The sequence below is a fragment of the Cicer arietinum genome, chromosome 2 (genome assembly GCF_000331145.2).
Source record: "Cicer arietinum cultivar CDC Frontier isolate Library 1 chromosome 2, Cicar.CDCFrontier_v2.0, whole genome shotgun sequence".
Taxonomy (NCBI): domain Eukaryota; kingdom Viridiplantae; phylum Streptophyta; class Magnoliopsida; order Fabales; family Fabaceae; genus Cicer; species Cicer arietinum.
Window position 1 is genome coordinate 49,725,520 of NC_021161.2, and position 9,784 is coordinate 49,735,303.

General features: G+C 36.6%; 1 protein-coding gene and 1 non-coding gene across 3 annotated transcripts; both read left to right on the forward strand.

Annotated features, from left to right (window-relative positions):
• The first annotated feature begins 311 nt into the window (after positions 1 to 311).
• LOC101508617 (PH, RCC1 and FYVE domains-containing protein 1-like) lies at positions 312 to 8,651 on the forward strand. 2 transcript variants are annotated; one of them, XM_012713174.3, is made up of 11 exons: positions 312 to 412; positions 541 to 894; positions 990 to 1,041; positions 2,261 to 2,347; positions 2,796 to 2,885; positions 3,330 to 3,410; positions 3,560 to 3,754; positions 3,853 to 5,985; positions 6,712 to 6,858; positions 7,229 to 7,602; positions 8,039 to 8,651. In XM_012713174.3, the coding sequence occupies exons 2-11, from the start codon at positions 881 to 883 to the stop codon at positions 8,169 to 8,171; spliced, it is 3,306 nt and encodes a 1,101-aa protein (XP_012568628.1). In that variant the 5' UTR covers positions 312 to 412; positions 541 to 880; the 3' UTR covers positions 8,172 to 8,651. The 2 variants fall into 2 exon arrangements, with proteins under 2 accessions (XP_012568628.1, XP_004491255.1); XM_004491198.4 differs by lacking the exon at positions 312 to 412 and having other exon boundaries at positions 419 to 894.
• A 949-nt stretch (positions 8,652 to 9,600) lies between these two features.
• Positions 9,601 to 9,764, forward strand: LOC113785542 (U1 spliceosomal RNA). The gene has a single exon (XR_003471668.1). It is a non-coding gene; the product is annotated as a U1 spliceosomal RNA (small nuclear RNA).
• Positions 9,765 to 9,784: the final 20 nt, after the last annotated feature.

The window sequence follows — 9,784 nt, forward strand, 5'->3', positions numbered from 1 at the left end:
TAGTGATATTTCAAGAAATAAAATAAAAATTTATTTGCAGATAGAAAAATTGAAATTTTTTGTAAAAATATAAAAAAAAAATGAAAATTTATTCTTAATTAGTCAATATTTGTCTTCTGCTTGCAATTATTTTTTTTCCCCCATTTTGCTGTTTATCAGATTCTTGTAAACCAGATAATCTGCAAATATGCTATTTTAATTTAAAATTTAATACAAGATATGACTATCTGATAAAAGTTTTTAAAACTTTACTCATTTAGAGATTTTCAAGGTGGCAAAATTGAGAATGTTTACCATATCAAGGGTGATTCTTCCACCGATTTCACTTTTTCCTATTTTCATTTTTATCTTCTTTCTATATTTTTCCAGCACACACATTTCTCAGCCATAGTATGATAGTTGAGACGATACTGTATTTCTTTCTTTCTTTCTTTATTTGTTTTTTCTTTTTACATTCGCTCATTTTTTTCAATAAATTCTATACTTTGCTTTCTCTCTCTAAAATCTCACTTTCTCTCTCTTCTGCAACTGATTTTTCAGATCATACTTCCCTAGATTCTCCCATTCCGTTTTTCCCGCACTTTCTCGCCTCTCAATCACCTAAATCCGTGCACCGTCCCTTCCGTTTCTCGATCGCTTCATTCCTCCGCAACCTACTGCCTCCGCCGGTTCTGATCGGCGCCGGAATTTTCTTCCGAGCACGCTACAGTCGTTGCTGGAGTGCTGCATGAAGTTCACGAACAGTGTTATGGTTCCGGCGTGTGCACGATGGAGCTCTAGTAATGGTGGATTTGAGCGCCGGTGAAGGCTTTGAGCTGTTGGAGCTCGCCAATTTGGAGTGTAGTGAGGGTTTGAGTTGATTCTTCGGGTTAATTGATGAATGGAAGGGTTCGGGTATGAAAATGTAGTGAATAATGTATTAGATTGGTGTTTATATTTGATAATTAAAGTTTATGATTAGTGATTTTCTTTCTGTTTCGGTTGAATAGAATGACTTCGGATCTTAGCAGAACTGGTTCTGTAGAAAGAGACATTGAGCAGGTATATATGTGATTTTATATTTTGTTTTGTACATTTCTTTGATTTTCTTTTTTTGGTTATGTCGATAGATTACTATTTGCCTATGGATTTTGTGTGCTGTGTAGTGTACATTGTTAGTGATGTTTTTATTTGCTGTTATTGTGATAATGGTTGATTGTAATTCGGCTTTGATACAAGTTTGGGATGAGGGGGGAGGAGGGAATAGGTGTTTGACTTAGTTTTGCTCGCAGTGCAAAATTTCTGTTATGTCAGTTGAAGTCTAGTTGCAATAAGTTTGATTCATTATTTTGCTTCAATTATCAGCTACACGTGCATTATCAGCTCAAGCCAGTTTAGATAGAACCTTTGATTATATGAATGGCACTGAAAAATCTCTGATTACGAGCTGTCACTATTAGGGATTTTCTTTCAATTCTAAGTTACTTAAGGAGTCTTTTGATATAAACTTTTGGTATGTGTTAGGAGTTCTTGTGCTTTTCAAAGATTTGGCTGCTTATTTTAGAGATTTATCTATGCGGATATTATTTTCCCCCCTTCATATTTATGTTTCACCAGAGGGAGAACCTTGGTGCAACAGTAAAATTGTTGTCTTGTGGCCTGGAGGTCACAAGTTCAAATCCTGGAAACAAGCTCTTGCTTGCGGGGATAAGGTTGCTTACATCTACCTTCCGTGTGCACTGGGGCACCGTTTTATATTAAGTTTCACTAATATGATAACTTTTTTGGATTATTATATTCTCTCTATATTATTCTTCTCTGTTGTTGGACACATCTGAAGAAAATCATTAATTACACTTCTTTCGACAGTAAAATAATATTTATTGAGTAATAACCTTATTGAAGTAGGAGTTAGGTAGAAGGTTTAATTAATACAGGGTGGATTGAGATGCCACTAAATAAGAATATTATTGAAAAAATATTCTAAAGTGATGAATAATCTGTGACAAGCTAGTATTCAAAGAGTAACAATTAAATCTAGGCGAAGGGAGTATTTGGTTATCATTTTCTTTATGGATTATTCATGTTGTGTTACAGAAATACAGTGTGAATGTAGTGGACTGCTACTATAATATTTACTGATAGATAATAGTGTTAGATATAGGATACATCTAGGTGCTTGTCTGTCAAATGTTATCCATGTGCTATGCTTATTCACTGTCTCCTTTCTGCTATAAGAATTTTTATGCTTACCAAAGTTCTTTGTTGGTCTTAATGACAGGCCATTACTGCTTTGAAAAAAGGGGCTTGCTTGCTCAAGTATGGCAGAAGGGGAAAGCCCAAGTTTTGCCCGTTTCGGCTTTCTAATGTGAGTTTTGCACTCTTTTTTGGTAGATTAAAATGAATCCTGGTTAAAGTTTGTCTCATTTTTTGTTTTCTTCGAGAATTCTATTTGACAATAGTAACTTTTTCCCTATATATATTTTGTAGACAAAGCTTAGAGTCTTGGTCTTTCTACTTTTTATTTTGTTTTTATTTATTATTCTATATATAATGGTAAAATATTTTTTCTAAGAGCAGTAGGGAGAGAGATAGCAAATGGTCCTTGAAGCCGAAAGGCAAACAGTGTGAATATTTTGTGGTAGAGAGGAGTGAAATCCAACAAATTTAACAGTAAAAAATAGGATATTTACAAACTTACATGTTCTAACAAGAAAATATTACAAGAAAAATATGTTTCCGAAATCATTTGCTAATTGCTAGTGAAAAACAGTATGAACATTAGAAGTATTTGATTTTTCTTTACTTCTTTTCAGGATGAATCTGTTTTGATATGGTTCTCAGGGAAAGAAGAGAAGCACCTTAAACTGAGCCATGTCTCTAGAATTATATCTGGACAACGCACAGTAAGTTTTTAAATTGTTAGAAATTATGGCTACTTTATATTAATATGATAAACACAATTTGTGTTGCTTGTCTCTGTATGCAATCTTGTGAGCTCTATTTGCTTGCAGTCTAAGTATATAAATGTGACATTTTTATTATCCATCTACTTGTAAAAGGCTTTTCCTTTTGTTGTATTATGAATATTTTCCAATATACTACTTATTTATGGTAACTATTGGCCTGTCCTTTGCTTTAGGAATGTGCTGATACTTCCTATTGCTCCTATGTCCAATTTCTGAAAACTTAGTATGAAAAGAGATTACTCATGTGCATGGGCGTATTTTAATAAATATAAATATTTTCATAGTTCCTTATTAACATTATGCATCTACTGTGGATTCATTTTCAAGTGATAAGGTTCTCTGTCATGATTGATAATAATACAAGACCCCTGCTTTTTTCAGCCCATCTTTCAAAGATATCCGCGACCTGAGAAGGAATACCAGTCGTTTTCTCTTATCTACAATGATAGGTCACTGGACTTGGTACGGAGTTCTTTGTTTCTCCCCTTTGGGTTTTTGGCTGCAGCTAGTCTACTGCTTTGCTTGTACATATGTTTTTTTGTGAACAGTTTCAATGTATTTTGTCTATAAAACTTTTAACACAATCTAGTGATCCGATTCTTCTCTACTAGATATGCAAAGATAAAGATGAAGCTGAGGTTTGGTTCAGTGGCTTGAAAGCATTAATTTCGCGTAGCCATCACCGGAAGTGGAGAACAGAGTCAAGAAGTGATGGTATTCCATCTGAAGCTAATAGTCCTCGAACATACACAAGAAGAAGTTCCCCCTTACATTCTCCATTTGGTAGTAATGAGAGCCTGCAAAAGGTATTAACATATTATATATGTTTCTTGTATTTTCTTTCCATATCACTCCATTTCTATTGAAGGTGTTTGTTGAGAGGAGTTTTGTTTGTCCTATTCAGGATAGTGGGGATCATCTTCGCCTTCATAGCCCGTACGAGAGCCCCCCTAAAAATGGTTTGGATAAAGCATTAGATGTGGTCTTGTATGCAGTTCCTCAAAAAGGTTTCTTACCTCCGGATTCTGCAAGTGCTTCTGTCCACTCTGTATCATCCGGAGGATCAGATAGTATGCATGGTCACATGAAGACAATGGGTATGGATGCTTTTAGAGTTAGTCTATCAAGTGCTGTCAGCTCATCCAGTCAAGGTTCTGGTCACGATGATGGCGATGCTTTAGGGGATGTTTTCATTTGGGGGGAAGGCATAGGTGATGGTGTTCTTGGTGGTGGTAATCATCGAGTTGGGAGTTGTTCGGGTGTAAAAATTGATTCTCTATTTCCCAAAGCCTTAGAATCTGCGGTAGTTCTTGATGTGCAGAATATTGCTTGTGGTGGACGACATGCAGCCTTAGTGACCAAACAAGGTGAAATGTTCTCCTGGGGGGAGGAATCAGGAGGCAGGCTTGGACATGGTGTAGACTCTGATGTTCTCCATCCAAAACTTATAGAAGCTCTAAGTAATACAAATATTGAACTTGTAGCTTGTGGGGAGTATCATACATGTGCTGTGACACTTTCAGGTGATCTTTATACATGGGGTAATGGCACATACAATTATGGTCTTCTGGGGCATGGAAACCAAGTGAGCCATTGGGTCCCAAAAAGAGTAAATGGCCCCTTGGAAGGCATACACGTTTCATATATTTCATGTGGACCATGGCATACTGCTGTTGTAACATCTTCTGGGCAATTATTCACTTTCGGGGATGGTACATTTGGTGCTTTGGGTCATGGAGACCGAAAAAGTGTTTCATTGCCAAGGGAAGTAGAGTCCCTCAAAGGTCTTCGTACTATGCGGGCTTCTTGTGGTGTTTGGCATACTGCCGCAGTTGTGGAAGTCATGGTTGGAAATTCAAGTTCCAGCAACTGCTCTTCAGGGAAGCTGTTTACTTGGGGTGATGGAGACAAAGGTCGACTTGGGCACGGTGATAAGGAAGCAAAACTTGTTCCAACCTGTGTTGCCCTGGTTGAACATAACTTTTGTCAAGTTGCCTGTGGACACAGTCTCACTGTTGCACTTACCACCTCAGGCCATGTCTATGCGATGGGAAGTCCTGTCTATGGCCAGTTAGGAAATCCTCAAGCTGATGGGAAGCTACCAACCCGAGTTGAAGGAAAACTGTCGAAGAGTTTTGTGGAGGAGATAGCTTGTGGTGCATATCATGTTGCAGTTCTAACTTTAAGGAATGAAGTTTACACCTGGGGGAAAGGTGCAAATGGACGTTTAGGCCACGGGGATACAGATGATAGAAATACTCCAACACTAGTAGATGCTCTGAAAGACAAACATGTGAAGAGTATTGCTTGTGGAACTAATTTCACTGCAGCTATCTGTCTGCATAAATGGGTTTCTGGTGTTGACCAGTCTATGTGTTCAGGCTGTCGTCTTCCATTCAATTTCAAAAGGAAACGTCACAATTGTTATAATTGTGGACTTGTTTTTTGCCATTCATGTAGCAGTAAGAAGTCTCTTAAGGCTTCAATGGCTCCAAACCCCAACAAACCTTATCGTGTGTGTGATGGTTGTTTAAATAAACTTAGGAAAACTTTAGAAAACGATTCTTCATCTCATTCTTCCATTAGCAGAAGAGGAAGTATTAATCACGGGTCTCTTGAGTTGATTGATAAGGATGATAAATTGGATACTAGATCTCGCAACCAAGTTGCCAAGTTTTCTTCGATGGAATCCTTCAAACAATGGGAAAGCAGGTCTTCAAAGAAAAACAAGAAATTGGAGTTCAACAGTAGCCGTGTCTCTCCTGTTCCAAATGGGGGTTCACAATGGGGAGCATTGAATATTTCTAAATCTTTAAATCCTGTTTTTGGATCTTCGAAGAAATTTTTCTCGGCTTCTGTTCCTGGATCTAGAATTGCTTCTCGGGCAACATCTCCAATATCAAGACGGCCTAGCCCACCTCGTTCAACTACTCCAACCCCAACACTGGGAGGTCTTACAACCCCAAAGATAGTTGTGGATGATGCTAAGAAGACTAATGATAGCCTCAGTCAGGAGGTTATTAAATTAAGATCACAGGTATTTTGTTTTATGCATTCAATGACAGTATACCCTTTCTTGCTATAAATGTTTCAATTGAATTTTACAAAGATGGACTTATGACCGACACCCTATTTTGTATTTCTAACAGTCCATTTTATATGACATTAATTAGTTTATGTGAACTATGTCTGATAAAATGACCCAGACAACATGTAGAAACAAGGACAAAAAGGGAATTATACTCTAATTCACACTAGTATGCTTGGATGTTGGTAGCAAGATGCATGTTAAGTGCAAGCAACAAATAATTCACTTGTCACTTGTTGGATTGTCTGGTAATACTAAAGAGATGAATTGCAATTTAGAATGTAGGTCCATGTTCAATTGCAACGCACGTGCTAGAGATACAATATTTCCATGTATATTTTAATTTATTAATTAATTACAATGCGTAATATGTGACTGTTGCTGTTGAATGTGGTCACTTCTGTGACAGTGTACCTTTGTGTTTTTAGAGGGATTCAGTTAATCAACTGTAGAGAGTTTCTTCCCATCACCTGTCAATAATTCATTTTTTAGAAACATAAACGGTTGAGTGTTTGATACCGAGGATGACTGGTATCTATAATTTACTTTCATAGGCTGGAAATAATTTATTTTTTCTTCCTTTCCCCTTTAATTTTCTAAACCTGCAACAATGATGTTAAATTCACTTGGTTCTCTATTTCTAGTGCTCCTCATAATTGTTTTTTCCTTTTTTAGGTGGAAAGCTTGACTAGAAAAGCCCAACTTCAAGAAGTCGAGTTGGAAAGAACAACTAAACAGCTAAAAGAAGCAATAGCAATTGCCGGGGAGGAAACTGCTAAATGTAAAGCAGCAAAGGAAGTGATCAAGTCACTTACTGCCCAGGTAGAAACCTTAATCCCTTGCACACTCTTTAAGTACACAAAGAAAAGAGAGCAAAAAACTTTACATATAATGGATGGGGATGTGGAACCTTGTCTTTTTCTTTTTGTAAATCAGCTGTTATCTCAAGAAAAACTTATCTTTGCAAAAGCAATATGTATTTAAGATTTACCAAGCTAACACTAATTGACCCTAAAATTAGGTTGTAAAGCCATGAGAATACAATATGTTTCAGTCGGGCCCAATATCAGTTTAAAGCCAAAATAGTGAAACTTTTAATTTTTTATGCTGATATCTTCTAGTCTTTTCTAGTTTTGTGGTGGATGTATTTATGGCTAGCTGACCCAACATTTTTGTATCTTGCGCTGAATAGTTGAAGGACATGGCTGAGAGGCTACCTGTAGGAGCTGTTAAGAATGTAAAATCACCTTCTCTTGCTTCTTTTGGTTCCACTGAAGTTAGCTGTGCTTCCATTGATCGATTAAATATTCAAGCGACAAGCCCAGAAGCAGATTTAACTGAATCAAATAACCCGTTACTTTCAAATGGATCAAGCACTGTCAATAATCGCAGTACAGGTCAGAATAAACAGAGCCAGTCAGATTCAACTAATAGAAATGGGAGCAAAACAAAGGATAGTGAATCCCGTAGTGAGACTGAATGGGTTGAGCAAGATGAACCTGGTGTATATATTACACTCACCTCACTACCAGGAGGTGTAATAGATCTTAAGAGAGTTCGCTTCAGGTATGCAATGCTCTTCAGACATTGTTTTTCTGTCAACTTGCAGAACTTCATCTGTGAAATTTGGTACTGTAGGATTATATTTTTAAGGAAAAGGAAAAATGGCAGAATATCATATTTATTGTGTTAAAGCCTCGACAAAAACTATTCATGTTTGCTCATTCCCCTACTGTTTGCCTTAGCAAACACTAATTTATGGAGGACGGAATAACATTGAAAATAGACAGGGGGTTAGTGCCAAGAGCAGTTGTAACGATAATCTTTTTTGTTGTTTCATGTCTTGCTCATTTGCATAGCTAATTTATCTTGAAAATGGTAATGTTTTATTCTGCAATTTGCCAATTTGGTACCTGGTGGGACAAATCAGATGACTTTACAGCATTTCATGATTAGTAAATTCTATAATCAGAGTATTAACTTTTATCTTTGGTGATCGCAGTCGGAAACGATTCAGTGAGAAACAAGCAGAGAATTGGTGGGCTGAGAATCGCACAAGAGTATATGAACAATACAATGTACGCATGATTGACAAGTCCAGTGTGGGTGTTGGGAGTGAGGACCTGACTCATTGACATGACAACCTGTAAATGAGATGTTTTTCCACATTTTGGCTGGAATTAGAGCAAGATCATATGATCAATTACATTCAACTTCCATCTAATATAAAGCATTGAAGGAAGCTGTGGACTGGCATAGTAGGAAAGAATAGGGATTAATTGTGATTTTGTAATTTCTTTTCTTTTTTCCATTTTGATTTCATTTTCCATTTTTTTCCCTATATGTACCTTGTGTGGGGGTTGAGGGTGAGAAATGTAAATTCTTAGTAGGTTGCAGGCTCTAGTTGAAAGGAGCTGCAGTGTAAATTTCATAAGCGAATGCATTTACAAATTTACTTCTACTACACGGATCATAATTCTCCAGCCACGGCACTTAGTAGTTTGTTATAGAATAGCCCTGGCAAATTCAATGTTTGAAAATTGCTCTTGCAAATTGCAATATCTAGTACGGATGATATCTAATGAGACGTGTAACTTATTATACACGTGAGTTCAGTGCATTTCAATTAAATAACCTTAAGCAGTTAGTTAAAATTAAAATTGATGTAAATGTTACACGATTATTAATGTATAATTTTGTTATAATTTTAACTATTAGTGTAAGATTTGATCATTTATATTTCTTTTCACTTTTACAATATTCCATCAGAAAACTTGGCTCGTCTAAATGACAGGTGTATTTATTCTCATTTTTATTAAATAAACCTTTTCAATCTTTTAAAGAATATTGTTTCAAACAAATGGATTTTGTTTAGAATTACAGTGATACTTAGTTAATTGTGAGATCAAAATATACTATAGAATGACCAAATTAAGCCAGACAAGGCCATGTGAGACCAGTCCTACTTCTTGCAGTTTTCCATGTCAGTCATTCTTGCTTGTTAACTAAATTGTGAGAAGCACAGTCTGATTTGAACTTTGGGGAATAAATGCATGCCTATGTCGAATATGGTTTCCTTTCTGCTACTATGCTATGAGTAGGTAGAGTTGGCACTTGAATATTATTGTCATTGCTGCAATTCCCTGCAAAGAAGTGGGGGTGCTATAAGTCTATAACTCTTCAATGCCATATCCAGTTTCCCCTTTTGAACCAACATTAAATTTAATTTATACTCTTCCAGCTAACTAGAGTTTCTATCTTACATTCCTTGAGGATATAAATAAATTTTCTTACATGAACCATTTCATCCATTATACTTGAAAAATGAAAAAGAGAGAACGAAGCAAGAGAGAAACATTGAACGAGATAGATTCTTCTTGAAACAACAACTTCATTATGTAGGAAGATGCAAGAATATTTACTTCTTTGAGTACATTAAAGAAAAAGAACGAGTGGCAAAAGTAGTATGATGTTATATTTCAATATTAATCCCGCATCGGAGAGGTTAGGTGAAGGAGTATGATGGGTTGGTTATAAATATGAAGCGTGTGTGTTCGTTTAAAGGTACATACCTGGACGGAGTCAATGGGTGATCAAGTAGGCCCATGGCTTAGACTGATGACTTCCATTGCACACAAGGAAGGGAATTGGTCTAAGGTCTGCCCTTTGTTGGTGGCACCTACGTCGTAATTTGTGGTAGCGAGGGACTGCGTACGCGCGGACCCCTCTCTTTTTCAGTTCAACTCTT

Excerpts from the sequence above, each read along its gene's own strand:
- LOC101508617 (XM_012713174.3), top strand. Across the intron at positions 2,886-3,329 it reads TTATATCTGGACAACGCACA|CCCATCTTTCAAAGATATCC; the intron begins GTAAGTTTTTAA and ends TGCTTTTTTCAG. Across the intron at positions 7,603-8,038 it reads CTTAAGAGAGTTCGCTTCAG|TCGGAAACGATTCAGTGAGA; the intron begins GTATGCAATGCT and ends TGGTGATCGCAG.